The sequence below is a fragment of the Amphiura filiformis genome, chromosome 17 (assembly GCF_039555335.1).
Source record: "Amphiura filiformis chromosome 17, Afil_fr2py, whole genome shotgun sequence".
NCBI classification, from domain to species: Eukaryota; Metazoa; Echinodermata; class Ophiuroidea; order Amphilepidida; family Amphiuridae; genus Amphiura; species Amphiura filiformis.
The window spans coordinates 29,472,982-29,496,183 of record NC_092644.1 but is presented as its reverse complement, the minus strand read 5'-3'; the positions used below and the strand labels follow the sequence as shown (position 1 = coordinate 29,496,183).

General features: G+C 37.3%; 1 protein-coding gene across 1 annotated transcript; it reads right to left on the bottom strand.

Annotated features, from left to right (window-relative positions):
• Positions 1-5,366: 5,366 nt before the first annotated feature.
• Positions 5,367-15,570, bottom strand: LOC140137590 (uncharacterized). Its single transcript, XM_072159318.1, has 2 exons — positions 15,466-15,570; positions 5,367-8,924 (listed from the first exon to the last, which is right to left on the bottom strand). Exon 2 carries the CDS (start codon positions 8,579-8,581, stop codon positions 5,498-5,500), a length of 3,084 nt encoding a protein of 1,027 aa, XP_072015419.1. The 5' UTR covers positions 8,582-8,924; positions 15,466-15,570; the 3' UTR covers positions 5,367-5,497.
• Positions 15,571-23,202: the final 7,632 nt, after the last annotated feature.

Here is a 23,202-nt window from a genome sequence, read left to right as displayed (position 1 = left end):
AAAATTCACACCATATGGCAGTTTTCTTTCATGTTGCATATAAAAATGCTTTTAATAAACAGTACTGGGGTTCTAACACATAATGACTTAAACTTACACAAAACTGAAAAAATAAAGAACACTGAAACATGACGACTTTGTTGTAGGTGTTATACTACAGAGTCCACACCACCAAATCACACCACCAAGGTTAACGGCTGGTAAAAAAATCAGTGTTTCTATTGTGAGAACCACACCAGGGTTGATTTAATGGAAAAAAGTTAGAAAAGAAGGCTGATGTGCCTTTTTTTTGTTGTGATAGCTGTACTTTGTAGATGGTTTTCTCATTACCCAAGCATAAAAAGATTACATTTGTCACAATTCTGAAATTTGATGCACGTTTTTTGTTCTTCTTCACCAGATGACGTCACTAGGTATGCATAGAATCAGTGTGCTGTAAGATTGACAGGATGTACATATTTTTCGACGCGTCACTGCGAAAAATTAAGCCGCTTACCTACCCAATATTTGTTGGTTTTATGGTGGAAGATATCATAAACATTAGGTAAAATGGTGTTTTGAATGAACCAGGGAGGTTTAACAATGAGAAAACGACCAATTCCTCCATACCTTTGGGCACATAAATGAATAGGAACTCTATTTGGTGGCGTGGAACCTACATGGTCGTGGTGCAGTTTTCAGGTCACAAGATCATTTTAGATCTAAATTGCAGTCCTGATGTATGGGGCTGTGCAATAATTATTATGAGCGTCCCAATAACGACGTGCCAAAAATGCCCCCCCGCCAAAAATTGCTTGTCCCCTCTTTCAGTCTGCCACAATATTTTTTTGCCCCCACCCCACCCTTTTGCACATGCCAAATTTTTAGTTTTAGGATCCCCCTAATTTGCAAACCATAATTATATACATCCATATCAAAAGGATGCAATTGTCGGCTGCTACATGTGTCTCTTTTTACATAATAGCTAGGAATAAATACCAGACTCATCTCAAGTGGAAGTCACTTCAAATTTTTCCCCGAAGTCAAATGGAAATACAGACATTCCTAAACCACGTGACTTGGGGATGATTTGATTAAGTGACCAGTACCACCACTTGAGAGGAGCTAATGTGTAAAAGAAGTCTGCTTGTAGCAGCCGATAAGTGCATCCTATGCACACATTAATAATTTATTTAATGGTGTAGATAACATAATAGCGAGCGCAGCGAGTGGGAAAATTTCTTGACCGTTTCCGTATACTGTTTTCCTATAAAACGTGAATGTGTGCCAAAAAATTGCTTGCTCCCCTCATGGCTGCCCAAAATTTTTTACCCAGGGATCATAATCATTGCACAGCTCCTAACATAGGAAAGCATGCATATACAGAGGATGATTTAAGCACTTCCCACCACGCCACTGTGTTGACTTGCGGTTAGCACAGCTAGCTGTGTGAGTGAACATGACACCACTGCTCGCACATTGCATTGGCGGGCATGGTTAAATTTGAATTTGGACTGATACATTTACAATAAAAACGCATTCAAAATGCTAGTCGATTTCACATTTTATGCTACCTACAGGTGTGAATTATCCTTTATGCATACATCACTTTTCTTCTGAAATCGACCAAGTAATAATGACACACGCACAATTCTTAAACAACATCTTTTGCACAGAATTCAATGGGATTTGAAAAGTAACGTGGCAGTTGAAACTCTAGTGATAACACGTTTGCAGTGCATGACGGGGCTTCCTTAAATCATCCTCTGGCATGCATACAAGCAGGATAATATGACAGAATCCAACCCACACTGAACACATTTCGACGACTTTTTCATTTTAGCAAGGGGAGTGGACTCTTGACCTTACATACAACGTCCGTACATTATACATGGAACACTTGCACGAAAGAAAATCAACAAAATCAGCCATTTCTGATTCTCAGAACTCCAATAATTTGACAATCTTTCAAACTCACCCAGAGGAGCCAAACTTCAAACCAAAGTCAGTGTATAGGTATCCACTTCCGTTGCATTTGTAAAAGACCCCTTAATTCCCATTGCTTTCAATGAGCCCAAATCTTTATTGTGCCGTCGGTCAATCAAAATCTTGGCAAACAGTCAATCACTTTTGTCTGGAGCCCCTCTTTGCACGATATCTCAGGAGAGGTTTACATCCACTATTGAGATCTGTGAAGCAATCTCACAAGTTACCAGTATAATTATATATTATCTACAGATCATCAAACTCCCAGGGGAAACTCCTCACGATGATACTACCATCGCTGCTGAAAGGAGCCATATTGGATTTGGAGGGGTTCAGAAGAGTTAACCCGCCTTTCTATTCGAACATGGACATTGTTAGACTGCATCAGTCTCCATGTCCACAACAACCGTGCTGAGTGGGGCGTGGGACTTCAATGACGAGCTATAGGGGCCAAGCAACTTCAATGTGCCTCCTCTCAAGTCAAGTGCAAGTCTTCAGATCTCATAGATCAGAGGCCTACAGCATAGCCTTTCCCTGATATCATGAAATGGAATATTAAGCAAGATCAACTATGCAATGAAGAGTTCCAGACAAAAGATATTGCCAACATTTTGAGTTAAATAAAATATTAAATGGTCCAGAAAAAGCTTTCAGAATCTTTAAATTTGGAAAAAGTGATACAATATGCCCAGCCCACAAATTGAGTGCATGCCCCTGGCTCCAAGAGACCCAAATCCCTCTAAATATGAAAACAGTTTTTAGTATAATACACTTATTTACTTTCTCACCTAGGAACCAAGGGAGAACAGTGCCAGTGCATTGATTAGTCACCCCAGGAAATAAATAAATATTAACACACTACACCCGGGACACTACATTGACTACAACCATGACAACATGTGAAATTAGTACCATTTTAGACAGTAAACAGTCATCATGTTCATCACCTATTAATGTAAGTTACACCATATAAATATATACATGTATCACCCCATAATAATATCGAGGTTAAACATACTGCATTTGGCAACCTTAAAGCCATATTACTAAGTATAACATTTGCTGAAAAAAAAAAATTCTGATTTTTACACGATTGTTATGTACTTTAGTCAATAAAGATACTAGACTATGCCATAGTCGATTTTTGATAAATAAAAATGTTATTAATCATGATGAACGCATTCAGTTGAACTTAATTATATTTGTGACAGTAAAAGTAAAGTATAGGCCCCACGTAGGCTTATATTATTGAATGCAACATATCATAATGGCATAATTATAATGACACTTCAATACTGAACAATTCTACTTTTAGAATCTGCCAGTTTATTATCCGAAAAACCGACTATGGACTTTCATTTTTAAGCAGAACTTTACCCCCTGTTTACCCCGGGACTTCGTTCTCTAAAACACACTGTCAATCATACTTGTTTGTCAATAAAATCTAACCACAAGACTTAAGCATGGTGGTACAATACGCGCTAGACATGCTAGATGAGTACGTTCATCCGCCAGCACAAAAGCGCCGCATTCCCTAGATAGTTGTGTACCGGTACATGTCGGGAGGATTTAAACAATAACGAGATCTGGGCGACCAATCACAAGCCAGATTCATTTAAAGATGCATTACATCATGACCTAACTCTCCATAGAGTCCCGTGTTAAAAATGTTAACTGCAATCCAAAGTCAGTAGTCCACTTGGGAAGCTACCAAACAGAGGGCGTACGGTGACTGAAAAGATCAGTTGTGAAAATCTATCAATTGTGCACACATAAATCAGAGTTTTAAGCTTAATGTAATATTAGCCAGAGTATGCATAATTGGCAAGTGGACTATGGAGAAGTCTAAGTGTATACATGCTCGGACTGCATATAGATTTTCAGATCTTTCTTTCCGAAATACTTCATGCAATACCCGCAAAAAAACAAAAATGTTCAGATTTGCGATGAAATTTGAGGGCTTCCCTTGCTGTAATGCGTCTTGCATGATATGCTCAGACTCAAGATTAAGTTCCAGAGCTTCTATATTTCTTGCAATACACACACAAATGATTAGACTTCGGATGAATTTGAAAAGCTTACTTTGCAAAATGTGTTTCGCAATTGGTGATTGTGATTTTTCGCATGAAATACTTCCAGCAATACTCACATAGTACATGTTTGGACCTAAATTGAATTTTGAGAACTTTCTGTGTGAAATGTTTCTGGCTGAGGTCCCATCAATGCTAAGACTTGAGAATGAGATGCAGCGTGATATCTTATGTATTTTCTTACGGAGCTATTAGCTGTTGAACAAAGGTTGTTCAGCGATTGTATAATAATATCGCATTGATCGATTGGTTATTCAGGCGTTTCATCGAAGGATGAAAGTGATCACTTTTGATTCACTTTACGCTGGGCGGTCGCCCTGGACAGACCTGTAAATTTTCAAGATTTCAAGAGAAAAAGGTTAGATTTTGTTTTTTAGGAATGCTTTTTCCTAATTTGGAGTTTGTTGGTAAATTGCTTTTTAAGAACGCGTTTCTCAATGTCGAGTTCGTCGGTTAAGCTAGCCTAACTTTATCTTTGGTCCGGTACCGTACGCAGGCCTAAGGATAGGCTTTTAGCATGTATCACGTAATTCAGCACAACACTAAGTCCAGGGCTGCTGCGACAAGGCGTCATATCCCATGTGAATGTTGTTTTTGTGTGTATCTTAATACTAATTACGGCGTGTCCGTCCGTCCGTCCTCTGTCCGCGCGCTATCGCGTTCGCGTCCCGCGAGTTTCGCGTTCACGCGGTGCACTATCGCGTGCTCGCGCTGCATTATCGCGTGCTCGCGCTGCGCTATCGCTGAGTATCAACGGGAGTGTGCGCGGAGTACAGTCCGCGCATCGGAACTTGAAGCATTACAGTGTGACTAACAGGTGCATCTCATCGGACCAATAATTATAGGCCTTATTTTCAACACATATAAGATACCGAACACGTTAAGATACCGAACACGTGCACACACCAAACACGTGCATGTAGGCCTATTTTTTGAGAACATGACTATTTCCGGAAGGCCTATGAACCGTTTTTGCGTTCACGTTTCTCGCGATTGATTTCATTACTTTAGTAACGGCCTATATCCACGTCCAGATATTAATTTCGGTTTCTCTAAATGTGGTAACAGGGCAGGGCTTGGAAGAGGCGAATGATTGGTTTCAGATTATGGGCAGGCCTACTGAAGTAAGCATCACACCTTTAAAACAAACAGAGTTGATTAAGTTGTGTCTTGGGTCTTGATCATTGAGAGACGCATTTCTTAGTAGTTTAAAAAGTCAGGGCAGGTATATGGGTAACGAGTTTGGGTAATTAGAAATAGGCCTATCACGAGAAGCGCCCGACCCGAGAACCGCGAAATAGCTCGTTTATTATGTTTAGGGAAACAGCGGCAGCGCGTATGAAAATGTTTTATTCGCGTTTAAGCGCAGCGCATTTAGCGAATAATTGCGAAATATTTCTTACAATATTCACAAAGTACATACTCAAACTGCATATAAATATTCAGTTCGGAGATATTTCGGGCAAGTGACATGAATGCTCAGAATTGAGATGAAGCTTGAGGTCATCCTTTGTGAAAAGCTTCTTGCAAAAGTCACATAAATGTTCAGAATCCAGATGAAGTTTGAGATCCGATTTCTTTTTGAAAACCTTTTGGCAATACTCGCATAAATTATGTTCAGATTTGTGATGAAGTTCGAGCGCGTCCCTTGTTATATAATGCGATTTGCACACCATACATATATGCTCAGATTCAAGATGGAGTTTTAGAACTTCATAATATTTCTTGCAATACATACAGAAATGCTCCGACTTGAGATGACGTTTCAGATCTTCGTCTGTGAAGGACTGCTCGCAATCATGGCAATAGAGACATACATATTCAGATTTCCGATGTTCAGACGACTTTAGGTGAAGTTTGAGATCACATAAATGCTCAGACTTAAGATGTTGTTTGAGATCTTTCTTTGTGAAAAGCTTCTGGCAATACTCACATAAATGTACAAACTTATGTAGTTTGAGATCTTTCTTTGTGAAAAGCTTCAGACAATACTCGCAAAAATGTTCAGATTTAAGATGAAATTGGAGATCTTTCTTTGTGAAAAGCTTCTGGCAATACTTGCAAAAATGTTCAGATTTCAGATGAAGTTTGAGATCTTTCTTTGTGAAAGACTTGCAATACTCACAAAAATGTTCAGACTTCAGATGAAGTTTGAGATCTCCCTTTGTGAAGAACATCTTGCAATACACACACATGTGTTCAGAATGAAGATGAAATGTAAGATCCCTCTTTGTGAAAGACTTCTCGCAATGTACACATAAATGCTCAGACTCGAGGTGAAATTTGAGATCTTCCTTCACGAAGAATGTCTTGCAATACTCGCATACAACATGTTCAGATTTGAGATGAAGTTTGAGATCTTCCTTTGTGAAAGACTTCTCGCAATGTACACATAAATGCTCAGACTCGAGGTGAAATTTGATATCTTCCTTTGCAAATAACGTCTTGCAATATTCGCATGCAACATGTTCAAATTTGAGATGAAGTTTAAGATCTTTCTTTGTGAAAGACTTCTCGCAATGTACACATAAATGCTCAGACTCGAGGTGAAATTTGAGATCTTCCTTTGCAAAGAACGTCTTGCAATACTTGCATGCAACATGTTCAGACTTGAGATGTAGTTTGAGATCTTCCTTTGTGAAAGGCTTCTTGCAATACTCACATGAATGTTCACATTTGAGATGAAGTTCAAGATCTCCCTTTGTAAAAGGCTTCTCGCAATACTCACATAAATGCTCAGACTTGATATGTAGCTCGAGATCTTCCTTTAGCTTCTGGCAATATTCACAAAAATGTTCATATTTGAGATGAAATTTGAGATGTTCCTTTGTGAATGGCTTCTCGCAATACACACATAAATGCTCAGACTTGAAATGAAGTTTGAGATCTTCCTTTGTGAAAGGCTTCTCGCAATACTCACATAAATGCTCAGACTTGAGATGTAGTTTGAGATCTTCCTTTGTGAATGGCTTCTCGCAATACACACATAAATGCTCAGACTTGAAATGAAGTTTGAGATCTTCCTTTGTGAAAGGCTTCTCGCAATACTCACATAAATGCTCAGACTTGAGATGTAGTTTGAGATCTTCCTTTGTGAATGGCTTCTCGCAATACACACATAAATGCTCAGACTTGAAATGAAATTTGAGATCTTCCTTTGTGAAAGGCTTCTCGCAATACTCACATAAATGCTCAGACTTGAGATGTAGTTTGAGATCTTCCTTTTTGAAAAGCTTCTGGCAATACTCACAAAAATGTTCATATTTGAGATGAAATTTGAGATGTTCCTTTGTGAATGGCTTCTCGCAATACACACATAAATGCTCAGACTTGAAATGAAGTTTGAGATCTTCCTTTGTAAAAAACGTCTGGCAATACTCACAAAAATGTTCACATTTGAGATGAAGTTTGAGATCTTCCTTTGTGAATGGCTCCTTGCAAAACTCACATAAATGCTCAGATATGAGATGCAGTTCGAGAGCTTCCTTTGTGAAGAACGTCATACAATACTCGCATGCAACACGTTCATATTTGAAATTAAGTTTGAGACCTTCCATTTCAGACTTCAGATGCACAGCGAGGTCTTTCTTTGTGAAGGGCTTCTTGCAATACACGCATTGAATACATGAATGCGCAGATTTGAGATGGAATTTGAGATCTTCCTTTGCAAAAATCTTCTTGCAAAAAGCGCACAAATGTTCTGATTCCTGATGAAGCTTGAGATCTTCCTTTGTGAAAGACTTCTGGCAATACTCACATAAATGCTCAGACTTAAGGTGGAGCTTGAGATCTTCCTTTGCATTAAAAATCTTCTTGCAAAAAGCACACATATGTTCTGATTCCCGATGAAGTTTGAGATCTTCTGTTGTGAAGAGCCTCTTGCAACCAATACATAAATGCTCAGATATGAGATGAAGTTTGAGATCTTCCTTTTTGAAACACTTATAGCAATAAACACATAAATGCTCAGACTTGAGATGAAATACATAATCACTCTTTGTCATACGCATATTACAATACACACAAAGTACATGCTCAGACTTCAGATGGATCTCAAAATCTTTCTTTGTTAAATACTTCTCGCAATGCACACAGTAATGCTCAATAGTAAGATGACTTTTAATATCTAAGTACTGATGATGCCCTGGACCACAATATGTGCAGATATGCGCAGTTTGTAGGTGTTCATTTAACTTATCATCAGGTATGAGTAGGTAACAAATATCACACTTAAGATGATGTTGTTGATTTGGAGGCGATGTGTTCGGCTCCACCTCCAATGTTGAGTACTGGTTATTTTCATTTATTTCAATTCCCTGCATTGGCTGTGGCAAGTCTCCTTGTACTCTACTGTTGTATTTCTTCTTAAACACACGCACACTCGAATAACACGATCTGTTAGATACTGTGGAGTACGTCTTACCATAGTAGCTTTTTTGATGTCGTTTTTTATGTCTCTTAAAATACTCAAAAGAAGATAAATGTCTTGTGCAATAAGTGCACTTGAAACTTGCGAAGTACCTCATTTTGATCTATGTTGGTTTTATCAGACTTTAATTGATCTTGAAACACTTTTCAATCACCGACTGTTTTTTACTTGCACTTCTAGTCTTCGCACCCGTACATCTGCACAGCACAATTTCATCCGTCTCCTTGGAAGCCTCTTGGACAAGTGGAAACTTTCTAGGAGTGAAGTCATCAAGCACCTAGGTCACAGACAGTCAAGTAATAGTAATCAACTGATGATAAAATGTACCATATTTGGATCCGTCTTCTTAGTTGAAGTTGTTTCATCATAATACATGTATTGAGTTCAACAGTTTTGTCTTCATTAACTCTGGAACAGGTACCCGTAGTTGTTTTGCATATCTGTAAAACGAACCAAAACACACACACACACACAAATTAAGAATACTCAGTTGAAACATGGTGTAAAATGTGTACTTGCCGAATGATGAGATCAAGACAAATTTGTGAAGAATCAAAATTACCTCAAATGACTCATAATATTGACCTTTGCCCTCACATTTATTTATGTCCATGAAGTTGGGAGAAATGGAAAATTGTGCTGATTTGTGTAACATTAATGAATTGAATATCTGAGTGGAAGAAGGGCCCAACTCCAATATTTTTTACAAAACTGAGTTAGACCCATCATTTTATTGCCAGCAGACTGTTCTTCCTTGTGTGTAAAAGATGAGCCAAAATACACTCTCTAAATAGTCTTCCACGTACACTTAATCATGGTTTCATGGAAGAAAGGACCAACTCCATGGAGTTGGGCCCTTCTTCCACAAATAGTGGGTTAAAGAGGAATTTTGTTCATCCATGAAATCTGCTTCTCACTACAATAATCTTTCTTGCTAACATATTACATGCTTCTACTTGTGCAGTTAATGGATAATTTCCACATTTCTGTAGCTAATTATAACACATCTGCTTACGGAACTTGCATTTGCAGTATATTAGTGGAAGAAGGGCCCATCTCCAGCTCGTATTAAGACCTGTACCGATGCCATTGAAACAATATATATATGATTTTGAATGTATGTAATACTGTATGTTCATGTATTAAAGGTCCCCTGAAGATGAAAAAATTATGTCTATAAAACTTTTCCAAATATTAAGTTTTTTCTTAATATCTCAAAAACTTTCTAATGGAGTTGGGCCCTTCTTCCACTCAGGTATTCAATTTTCTACCTATTTGTCTTGAATTAATCCCCACAAGTAATGTTAAAAATCATATAGGGGAGTTTATTCGGATGGGGAATTGAAGCTCATCCTTCAGAAATATTAAACGAACATTTGAATTGTTTTCTCACTTTGCTGGTTTTTTTCCAGCATTTAATTTTATATCATTTTAAATTATATTCAGTTTTATATATAATTAGGGGCCTTCGGATTCGGAAAATTCGGATTACGGTAATTTGTGAAACTTCAAACAAAAGGATATCACTCACTAAAATGAGAACTAAAGATTCACTTAATGAGTAATTAAGTGCACACAAAATAGCTAAGATGTGTTATTTTTATGAATGAATGTCCTGTCAATTTCCTCTTCTAAAATAACAACATCTCTGATTTTCCCCCAGCCACCTGAAAATCTAGGTGAATTGTGAGCACAGAAAATACATTCTTGTAAAATGTATCAGTTAGTGCGTGAATGGGACATGTAGCAAGTCGTAAGCAACATCAGACCTACCATTGCATTATGTACACACCACACCATTGATCCACAATATTTACACATTCCCCATGAGACCTCATTGCAGAACTTTACCGGGGACTTTGTTCTCTAACACATGCTGTCAATTACACTTGTTTATCAATCAACCACAAGCACTAAGCATGGTTGCATTTTGAGGGCCCTATTTCTTTTAAAGTAAAGGAGTTTTTCTGATGCCAGATTTGAATTCTACACAAAAAAGTACCACAGGATACATACTTTTCAAAGTTGTAGGGGGTTCCCTTTATACATTTATGGACCTCCAAACGTCGTCTTTCGCGTTGCGACACATTTTTTATAATGCTGACCCTCCTAAATTTCAAATTGATGCCACGGGAAAACCAAATGGAGTACGAAGCTCAAGTTTTCAGATTTTACTTTCTCATCAATATCTACCACCACACAGGAAAAGAAAAAAATTGAAGCGGTGCTGCGGTGCACATCCCTGAAGTTGACATGGATTGGCTCAAATCAGAGTTTTATGCTTAAATGTAATAGCCAGAGTATACATACAAAATGGGCAAGTGGACTACAGAGAAGTCTAGGGGGTGAGAAGCGTTCCGAATGTCTTGTTCGCATCCTACGCATCATGAAGAAGCTGCTACTGCTGGTAATGCAGCACACAATTTATCCTCGTTTGAGAAGGATATCAATGTGCGGTAGGGGAAATTGGGGTTAGTTGGAACGCGGGGTAAGTTGAAACATTGTATTTTTTTCTGACACAAAAAATTAATTTGGTAAAATACTGGCACCTAGTAATAGGTATTAGTAAGGGTCATCCACCAAATTAGCAACAGCACTGATGCCCCACAAGTGTTGGCTTGGGAAAGGAATATCTGTTTTTTGACTTGCTGACTAATTGTTATACCCCTCAGAAAAGATGCATTATCTCCATGTTGTTTGAAGATTCAGGGGATTATTTTTTGAGTATCATAAGCACTAGTAGTAAGTCCCAGAATAATGTTAAAAAAAAAGTTTTATTGTATTTCTTATTTTGTGTAATGAACTTTGAAATGTAAAAATAGGCATCGGGGTTAGTTGAAACTTTTGAGGTGGGGTTAGTTGAAACGTGAAAATCGCAATAGAAAAATATGGTTAAAAATTTGAATTTTAAAAAATTTGTAACATGTTTACCATTTCTTCAATATTGCTTTGATATGGTTAAAAAGCAATAATACAAGCAAAAAGTGCACACAGAAAGTACATTTTATAATATTTTAGGCTTCTCATATTTTGGTCCATGGTGACACTCGTCACCTTGTGTCCAAAGTATTGACCCGCACTCCCACATATTTATTTATTCATTTTTTCACACTGATTGTATGTTAAAGGGTGCCTTCAAGGGAAGTATAACCCTAACAACACAATAATAATTATTTTGAAATTTTTACAAGCCATGTTTCAACTAACCTCACCTATGTTTCAACTTACCCCAGGGGTGGGGTTAGTTGAAACACTTTTTTCAAATTTTCAAATTGGATTATATGAATAATCATAAGCAGGTCCAATAAAGTTTAAGGCTGTATTTGTAGCATGTATGTATATGTTTATACTGATATGGTTAGTGTTTCTTGAAAGTAATCGGTTTGCGTTAAAAAGACGAGTTTATAAGTGTTTATAATGAGCAAGTTTTCTGATAATTTCTTACTGGATAGAAATTATACCGCAACGTACAGCACATCTGCTCCCATATAAGTACGCTGTATGAAGCTGCACTGTTGGCAGGGCACCCTTTTTAAAGGGTGCCACTTGGAAATTTGGAAAATCCTTAAAAGGGTGGGGGTTTTAACTTTTTTGGTAAAAAGGGTTGATTGATATAAAGGGTGGGAGTAAAATAAAAAGGGTTGGGGTGTCAACTTACAATATATTTTCATTGAATCATCATCCTAGTTTCCAAGAATAATTAAGTGCCAAACCAGCAAACCATATCGCAAGATAAAATTCCACTTGATGCATGTTTACATCCACTAGGCTGACATATTATAAATAACCATAGTCACAAGTGCCGCATGTGGTGCTCTCTTTGCTTTGCATACACCCGTAATGTTAACAAGTTACAGGGACTTAAACAGCGGCATGACATTGGCTACAGCTTTTTGAGGGACTTCAGTGTTTACAAATGGCGGATAAAGCATTAAGTGGTGGGGGTCCTGACTTTGTATATAAAAAGGGTGCCTTGGTTAAAAGGGTGCTACAAAAATAAAAAGGGTGGGGTCTGACCCCTCTGCCACAGTGAGCTGGGGGTGTTTGAAATATTCTCTAACGCTAATTTTTGCTCGAGTTGTGAGTTGAAATCTGCAAGTTTGTGAGTTGTCAAAAGAAGGTGCGAGCTGCTTTGTAAGTTGCATTTTGACATTTGCTAGTTGTTTTAAAGGAAGTTGCAAGTTGTTTTGCGAGTTGATATTTGGGTGTTGCGAGTTGATTTGTGAGTTCACAAATTCAACAAAATCATGTTACCGTAACATAATATTCTTCACATTCTGAATGTTCTGAACTTTCAAAGCCGTAATGTGTGCCCGGGAATGTGTGATTTGCTCACAGCGACTTCCTCAATTTGTTTTGATTTTATACTATTTGCCCAATTGTAATCCCAATGATGTACTTCCTATGAAATACTAAGCCTGAAATGCAGTAAAATTAGGAACTTTTATTACATCCCCCATGGCAATATTCACCATACCAGGGACAGCTGTGAGCTGTTGTGACCAGCCTAAATTTTGTGCCGGATAATTTACTTACAAGGAAACAACCATCTGGGACGTGTTGCACGGGTGGAATTTCGTAAAGTGCCACAGGAGTCCAAGTGGATTCTCGCAAGAGAGTTTTGCGAGAGTCCATGGATTCCCGTAAATGGATTCTCGCTGTACAATCTTGCGGAGTCCAAAAGGTATTATATGTAGGCCTACGTAAAATGCATTCAAACAAACAAACTAACAATATGTGCCATCATATTCTCACTTTAGGCCTATATGTTGTTGCATCTTTGGTGACTTTTCCTTTATATTTTGCAGGCTTTGAGTTTTTAGGCGTGTTGAACTTAAACGTAAGTTCGCTGAGCCGATCATTTCCAGCGCGAGTCCACATGGACTCTCGCAATATGCCTTTTACGCAGAGGATGATTTAAGGAAGCCCCATCATGCACTGCAAAAGTGTTATCACTAGAGTTTCAACTGCCACTTTATAATTACTTTTCAAATCCCACTGAATTATGTGCAAAACATGTTGTTTTAGAATTGTGCGTGTGTCATTATTACTTGGTCGATTTCAGAACAAAAGTGATGTGTGTTCAAAGGATAATTCACACCTTCTGTAAATAACATAAAATGTGAAATCGACTAGCATCTTCACAGCGTTTTTTATGTAAATATAACTGTAAAAATTCAAATTAAACTATGCATGTGCAGTACGTCTTATGCAGTGGGCGAGTAGTGGTGTCATGTTCGCTCACACAGCTATGCTAACCGCAAGTAACATAGTGGAATGTTGGGATGTGCTTAAATCATCATCTGCCTTTTACGGGAGTCTCTGCGAGAGTCGACTCTCGGACTCCCGCCGAAATTCCACCCCTGGTGTTGGTTCACCACATACATGTATTGACAAAACTGTGATACAACAATGTTGTTGCTGCAACAATTTGTGCAAGCATTTTCTGCTAGAGTTTGAATAGAAAAATGGGCTGTGCAATAATAAATTTAAAAAGGAAAGTGGGAAAAGTTTGTGAAGCACCGAAAACCGGGGTGACTTCGGACACTGGGGTGACTTTGAACACGTATGGGATGTACTAGGGTTATTTAAAAATCACATTTTTTTTCATAATTTTTTTTTTAAATAGTGATTTAAATCAAGCAACCCTGTCCTATCATGCCTACAAATGTATATGCATGTCCAAAGTCACCCCAGTGTCCAATACATACATCGAATGTATATAAACCATTGTGAAAAGCCGTAACTCACACATACGATGGGTGTAAGTGTCCAAAGTCACCCCGGTTTACAGCACTGGTTTGATATGAGAATTAGGTTACATGAAATTGAATGGGGTAATTGGGGTTGGATGAGGGTGTAACACATATGCACATGCATCCGGATAGGGCCCTGAAAAAGGTAAATCTTGCTCTGGCTGCACATACATGCAGCACCCCACCCTACATTGTACAGTCAAGTAGCATACATGTAGGTAACCTAGGCAAACCTTAGTTAACACATTTACTAGTCAGCTTAATTCCGAGACCGGGCCCCAACACAATGCATATTTACATAGAAATTTGAATTTTTTTTTCGAGAATAGGTGGGTGAAGGAAACCTACATAAATATGTTTTCTATACTTCACTTGACCCAAATATATGATTTTTTATGGTGATAATCAAGTCGCATTATGGAATTTTAGAGGATTTTGATAGCAGTTCCATTAAAAAAGCTGCCATCGCCATGAGACTAAGATCTAGAAACACCCCGAAATGCCGCTTTTGGGGAATTTTGCTAGCTGAATCTTTTGATGAAAGTCAATCTTTGACAAGATGTAACTTTGCTACGGAAAGTGCTATGAAAAAAAGGTTTTCAGTTTTGGCTTAGTTTACTCAAGGGCTTTAATTTGATATATAAAACGATGCAATTTGATGGCAAATTTGAATTCACCTAGGATACCTAATACATGTACAACAAATGTGCGTAGCAATTTTTTAGAGAAAACCTTATTTAGGTATTCTTATAATATTAGTATATCGATATGTTAACATTGTAAAAAAATGCTATACAAGCTGAAATTTGTGTAGCAGGTTGTCCAAAATGGGGAGCATTTTGCTCCACGACACAAGCAGTGACAAGTTAAATCGAACCCTGTGCTACCTGCTGATCATAAGCAAGATCTTCTCTGATCAGACCTACATTATAACATGACCTACCAAATATGTATTAAACACCCAGAAATAACAAGAAATAGCACACATTGTTTGCGTGTAGGTAAGCACAAAAGAAATGGTCAGATTCTTTTGTACATGCATATTGTGATTGTGCAAATATGACCTTGTGAGTGCAGTGGCTGCAGATAAGATGCACACTGCAATTTGAGCTTTTCCATCTATACCGTCCGTGTAGACATGACGATACTGATGATATAATAATTCTCATGATTGTTGTTTTAATGTTTAAAATAAGCACTAGAATAACTAGAATCGATTCCTTACCACACTTTACCAACATAACAGCAAAAACATCGAGAGAAGACTCATGAAGTTCCATGATTTTGACGAATCATTTTTACGCTTGCAACTCGTACATGCAGTACTTCCGGCTTTCTCTGAAGTTTCTCATCGTAAACATGACATGCCCGGATGACCTGAATATCATTTTTGATAGTCAAGGGCGCACACCACCAAATTACACTGATTGTTTTTGTTTTCAAATTGTCCAGTTTCATCCTGAGAATGGATTTTTTGCTGAACCATGAAATGGTATCAGCCTATAACTGTGTGTGTTACTAGGTTACTAGGTTACTAGGTCCCTAACTAACCATTTGGTCTGAAATGGACATATCTCTAAATGTTGACGAAGGTATGACCCCATGAGTGGTGTCATATGAAAGAGAAAAACATAAAGAATATAATAAAAATATTTCCAAACATCAGAGGTCATCCAGGGGTCACAGGGTCAAAAAGGTCATTTTAACCAAAAATGCTCCGATTGAGCTTAAATTTAAATGCAATGATCCTTATGACATTCTAAACAAGTTTAAAACATTGTTAAATTTATTTAAGGTCATTAAGGGGTCCTAAAGGGGTCAAAGGTCAAGTTGTTCAAAATGCTCCAATTGAGCTGAAATTTAAACGCAATGATCCTTATGACATTCTAAACATGTTGCAAATATTTTAAAATTCATTTCAGGTCATTAAGGGGTCATGAAGGGGTCAAAGGTCAAGTTTTTCAAAATGCTCCAATTGAGCTGAAATTTATATATGCAATGATCCTTATGACATGCTAAACATTTTAAAAACATTTTAAGATTCATTTAAGGTCATGAATGGCTCATAAAGGGGATCAAAGGTCAAGTTTTTCAAAATGCTCCGATTGAGCTGAAATTTAAACGCAATGATTCTTATGACATTCTAAACATGTTGCAAATATTTTAAAATTCATTTAAGGTCATTAAGGGGCAATAAAGGGGTCAAGTTTTCAAAATGCTTCAATTGTGGGTATAGGCCTACCACAATATACTGCTGAAGCCACATGGTTCAGCTATGGTGCGGTTATCGCTCTAGTTATTTAATCATCACTAAGTAAAGAAAAGTGAAAGTAGAGTTAACCCTTTTTGGTATGACATCATTTTCTTTGCGAAAGAACCTTTTTTCTATATGGTCATTTTCACGGTAAAGGGTGTAACTTTGGATTTTTAACATTTTAATCCGTAGTGTTCTAATAAAGCCACAGAATTCCATAATTTTTGGCCACATAAGTCATCTAGTTAGCAGCTACCTTGGGTAGCATAATCAGCTTTGGGAGTTACTGCGTTCAGTTTTAGCAGGCTTAAATGTACTTAATATTGCCATTTTGAAAAACTATAAAAACAGTAACATTTTGTAAAACCCTGTGTTTTCTTCAGTTAGTTCATGGATAATTTTTCTTATCCTGAAAGTACAGTCATATGTTCAGTAAACACTGCCACATTAGATTTAATTGTGAACGGCCCTGTATTTTTGAGAACCGGACTTCGATATTTGTCGTTTCGGAGGTTTCATTTTCCGTTAACAATTGTTAACAAACTTTGTGGGTGTAGCTTTGGTTCATAATTCTTGGTTATTTCTTCACTTCTTCTTGATTTATAACAGTTGTTATCTTAACTTGAAATGGGTAACAAAAATTAGCCGATTTGCAAGCTTTTAAAATTTTTATAAAATCTTGACTTCAAATAGCCGTTTTTCCGTTAACTTTTTGAAGCCTCCGAAACAAACTGTTCAGCAAGCTTGTGCAAATATAAATAAAAGAGCTCATCCAATCTATTTATCAAAATGTAGCAAAGTAGATCCTCAAGTCACATGTTTTTAAATCGTGGAGATATATATCACCGTTTGAAAATGGGACCCAATACAAACTTTCCGTTAACAATTGAAGCCTCCGAAACAAATGAAGCCTCCGAAACAACAGTAAACTTAATTATCATCTATGCATATCTAAATTGGTGTGTTTCATACTGATATCTGCATTGTAATTATTACTTGATATGTGCAGAATGTCATAAATGTAAAAAAAATTGACATTATGGTTAATGTTTGAAAAATATACTGATACCTTAAAAAGCCTGTTTCGGAGGCTTCACATGCAAAAAACACCATACTTAACAAATGGGTGAAAAAATTAATGTGTGATAAATCTACAATATCTGCCGCATAGAATCATTGATTCAATACACACAAGAAAATAACAGCTTAGATGATCCCAACACTGTTGTTTTCAAAAAACTACTTCTGCAATGTTTAACAATTGTTAACATGAAGCCTCCGAAACAAAAAAAATGACTTGCTGTGATAATTTAATTTTGTCACAACTGAAATTCAATACTTAGAAGCAAAGCATGAAAATTGGTAATTGTGATATTTTTTACCTATTTTTTATGTCAACTTGTAGTACTTAGCTAAATATTTTACTTTTATGATCACCTGTGTTGTTAACTGAAGCCTCCGAAACACAAATCGCTTGAATTGCCAATTCTAAAAAATAACTCCAATTTCTGTGAAACTTGGATGGGAGGTTCCTTTCATCAAGTAGTATTTGTACATGAAGTTAGACATTCAAATTATTTTAGGAACCCAATTAAAACTTAAAAATATGTTTAAGGTTTGGAAATTTCCATTGTAAATGACACTTGATGTTAAAAATTTTCAAAACTGCAATTACAAACATAGCAAAACATGGTATAAAATTTAACTTATATCTGTTGACTTACTTTGGAATGGAATTTCACATGTATTCCAGCTTTCATGTCAAAATTTTCTGAGGTTATGTAAAATACATTTTTTCTTAGATTTTAACCAAAATGTTATGCAAATGTCAATTTTTTTATTAGAAATCAAAAGGTTTAAGCCTTGAAACATTATTTTACTTGAATTTAAGTTGCTTCTATGCATGATTTCAGTAAACAGAAACATATTTAAGTGGTTTGAAATTTTGACCCTAAAAATCAAAAGTTACACCCTTTACCGTGAAAATGACCATATACGTAGATTAGTAAACAATTTTCGTATGGTTCATTCAGTGATTCCATCGTGTAACAAAAATTAAAATTGTTTCATTATGAATTATAATGCTTAAAAGTGAAGGATATTAAGTCATTCAATTTGTCGTTTAGTATTTTTGAAATGAACAATTTTGCAAAAAAAACAAAAAAACAGCAGTATTGACGGATTTGACGAAATTGAAGCCCATTAGCTCAAATTTATATAGGCCTACTGTCAGAATTACAGATTCATCATAAATTCCTTATTTGACACAGCTTTCGGCTGAACTACAAGCAGGCTATGTTTACAGTTAGCACATCTATGACAATGACATACCGTAAAATGGGGGTAACTTTGGTCAATTTTCAGAGTTTTTAAACCACTGCTTCCAAACAAAACCAATTATATTTCTGATTAACTCTTTTTTATGACATTGGAGTTCCCTTCTACACCTTGAAGTTGAAAAAGATTTTTAAATAATTTTGTAAGGGTGCCCTGGGGGTTAAAAATAGCCTGACCAAAGTTACCCCGCATTTGGGGTAACTTTGGTCAGAGTATTACATTCCATGAAGAAAAAAAAATTGATCTTCGCTGTATATTTACAATTCACATCCTTGCTCGCAAAATATCGATCTTTATTTTTTCTGGAAAAAAATGCTCATTTTTGGTCAAAAATCCCGGGTTTCTTCGTAAATTTCGAGGAAATTGGAGCGACTATTATTTCTTCCAAATATATTTCTTAACAAATTGACACCAAATATGACTGTACGAAAATATGACCATTAAAAAAATATATATTTGACCGGCCAAAGTTACCCCGCTGACCGAAGTTACCCCATTTACGGTAGGCCTACGACCGTCCGGATGTGCAAATCACTGAATGGGCCTTTATAAAGGTTCTTAATCTTCACGCTAAAGAGGAAGCCCCGCCTGGCCAGTTCTTCTGTGAAGAACTGACTTACACCTGTTACTTTGATGACAGACAGAACAGAATTTACATGGATACATTTTAACCTTGATTAATTCCCTAAGGAACTTAGACCAAAAGTGGGGCTTCATCTTTAAGGTTATGCCTATACAAAGAACCACTTTCTTGGCTAAAAAATCACCGTGGAAAACAAATGGGTTCAATAAGCTTTTTTCCAAAAGGCATTAAGGCCAATAGCTGCCTTGTGTCACATTTTTCTGGTATATTTTTACATTTTAAAAGTGTAAATGAAATTTAACGATTGGAATGGATATGTTTGTAACTCTAGATTATTCTCTAACTATTTTCAATATCATTTTGTCCCCTAAAGTTATCCAATGCAAGGTTTAAAAATAGTTGCCATTACGGCCCTGATTTGGTAAAACGATCTAACTTGAAATTTGGACATTTTGAGATAAATCCATATCATGTGTAATGTGAGGGCGCTCTTTCCATTGGTGACATCCTAAAATCACCACCATGCCACCAAATAATAAGATTTTTATGTTTTCTAAGACATTAGATCTGTTTAATAATTTATTTTATTCAAAAAGAAAAACGTCAAGTGTTCAAACTTTAAAGCTCTTTTTCTCGAAACAGCGATTTTAATTTCAAGTTAGATCATTTTACCAAATCAGGGCCGATTGGATTTCATTGGACTTTTGGAATCAAAAACAAATATTTTCTTTTATATTTAATGTTTTCTTCTTCGCACGTGTGGGAGGGTAAGAGATTTGCAATTTTTAAAAATATAACCAAAATTTTTTTATTACTATTTTACTGCTCCAACGTTATTAGATTGGCAAGGCTATACGCTGGCGAAGTTACGTAATAATCGGATTAACTACCATAGCAATAGGTGAAAACAATTTTTGAATATACCGCGCTGCACTGATACGTTCACGCGGTACCTCTTCATTGAACCATATCATGCTGATTACTTGCACCTGTAAGATTAGTATCTTTGAAAAGACCAGTATTGTATTCAATCTATGATTGCAGACATACGAGGGGGTATCCAAAAGTTTTTGACATCACCAAGAAGTGAAAGAGCTATACCGATGAAATTTTGTCAGTGTAATCACTGGTCTTTATGTACATTATGGTCCAAAAATGGTCTCATAAGTATGTTTACTTTCTTCACAGGTGGCGCTAGATGGGAAGTAGGCGCATAACCTTTTCATGATAAGATCCTCCACTTTCTTGAGTTTTTTCACTTTGGCTACATCATCCGTAAGTGATGGACGTCCACTTATTGGCTCATTTGTGAGGGACATGTGGCACACCGACACCGCCTGGCTAATAATTATTTGGTGCAGAAGGGACACTAAAATGAATACACGGGATCGATACACGTGAATTGCTATGCACGATTTTGATATCAGACGAAAATCTTCTGATACCGGGTTAGAAAATGATGAATATCTCCCGTCATGATTTTTTTCTCAAGAAACCAGATTTGGTCTCATAAACTTGGAAATACGTGTTGAACAGATATGATAGTCGCTAGAATGCGCTTTGAAAATTGGCCGTGCGCTTTGAACTCAAAATTTGACCATTTTATATTGCGTTGGTCCTGTTATGGACTACAGCGTGCAGCGTGTAGTACAGCTGCACTCACTGTAGGCAGTATAAAAGTCGATGACCATTGACCTCAATGGGGTATACAAGCTTAATCACGCACAACCAAGATCGATTACCCGGCTATTGTGAGTAGCCTTAGTTATGTCCTCGACTAATTATTAGTTTAAAAGAGCTTTAAAGGTTTGAACCAAATGGCTAATCGTGGCTGTGGATTTAACCTACCATGGCGATTCCTGCCATGAAGATATAGGGTCGAAGACACTGTGTGTGGCCAGTTTGGAAATTCCTTTTTCAAAAAGCAATAGTGCCATATGATGGGCAATCATCACCGTAGATTGCTTTCATTTCACCATAGATTTTCTGAGCATTGTAGGCCTATAACCCCTTCAAATGCAGGAACTTAATCACGCTGCATGCCTCAATTTTCACCATCTTGCAGGTTATGCGCCTACTGCCCATCTAGCGCCACCTGTAAAAAAAGTAAACATACTTATGAGACCATTTTTGGACCATAATGTACATAAGGACCAGTGATTACACTGACAAAATTTCATCGGTATAGCTCTTTCACTTCTGTGTGATGTCAAAAACTTTTGGATATCCCCTCGTACACAGGTGATGAGTGTAATCTGTTCGTAGTGCAGCGCGATATGTTCAAAATTGTTTTCACCTATTGCTATGGTAATTAATCCGATTAATTACGTAACTTCGCCAGCGTATTCGCTACTTGCACGGTTCCGCCATTATGCACTATGTGCGGGGAGAGCCTCGAACTGGCAGCATACATGAATGGGAATTGAACTAGTCATAACGTTCTGTGTAAGGTTACATAATTCTTCCTTTCATGTATGCTGCCAGTTCGAGGCTCTCCCGCACATAGTGCATAATGGCGGAACCGTGCAAGTAGCGAATTGCTACTTTAAGGAATATCTTCAAATAAAAAAATCCACAAAGCAGCCTTTGGACTTAATGCCTTTTGGAAACAATGAACTCTTCGTTTGTAGAACCAAAAAAGTTCTTTAGCCAATATAGAAAATGGTTCTTTAAGCTTGAAAAACCATTAAGGAGCCATTCAGAAAGAACCCTTTATATCTAGGCAGAAAGAAGGTTCTTAAGCCAACTTGAAGAAAATGATTTTTTTAGAACCAACAAGGGTTAACACTCCTTTGCACTTTGTTTGCACCTGAATTAATCAATTAGAAAGTTCCTAGGCCTATTGCACTTTTTTCTAAGAGTGTGGTGGTTTTAATATCATACGGTGCTGGACTTGAAAAGTTGGGAGGGCAATTGGCCAAATTAAGCTAAATTATGTAATAGCCCGGGTATGCACAGTGGGAAAGTGACTCGGCCAGTGCCGCCGAAAAAAGGGGGGGGTTAAGGAGGTGCGTTACCCCCGGTTCTAGGGGGCCCGTAAATATAAAGAAAGCAAACATTAATAGGCCCATAAAAGCAAAGCAAATACACCTCACGGGCCCGTACGATCATTTTACCCCCAGGCCCGTATAATGGCTCTCGGCGGCACTTGACTCGGCGTCAAAGTCATCTTATGGAGGGTGTCTGATCGGGGGTCACAAATAATGATCACTGGGGTGGTGGTATCAATTTAGTGTTCCAGAATTGCAAAAATCTTTGCCGCCTCCCCCTTCTGACGTGCCAAAAAAACCTTTCCCCCTTTTTTTTTGACCTGCCAAAAATTCGTTAACACCCCTCCCCCTTTACATATATGCAAGATCTTGGGGAACCCAAATAGAAATCTTTCAATAAAATATTGTCTTGTGAGCTCGGCGTAGTGAGCAGGAAATTTTGCATAGCATATTTGAAAGTGTTCCTAGCAGACGTGATATAGGTCCTACCGTTTTCCTACACCTTGACGTAGGCCTAATAAAAGAAACGGTGCCCAAAACATCTACAACCCCCCTTGTGAACAATGATAGATTTGCATATCTTTTTCATACTCCCTCTGAGCATGGTCTCGGGACTCCCACAAGTGTCAAATTCACTGTAGTCTCTTTAAACCCTGCTGTAAGGATTAACCTCTTCTAGTCTCCAAAGGGTGAAATTTTGTTTAAAATTTTTTTTTTTAAATGTGATTTACTTCCAAAAGATATTTCTGGTACAATACTTGACGCAGGGTGGTGCCACAGCGGAGGCAGCCCCCCCCC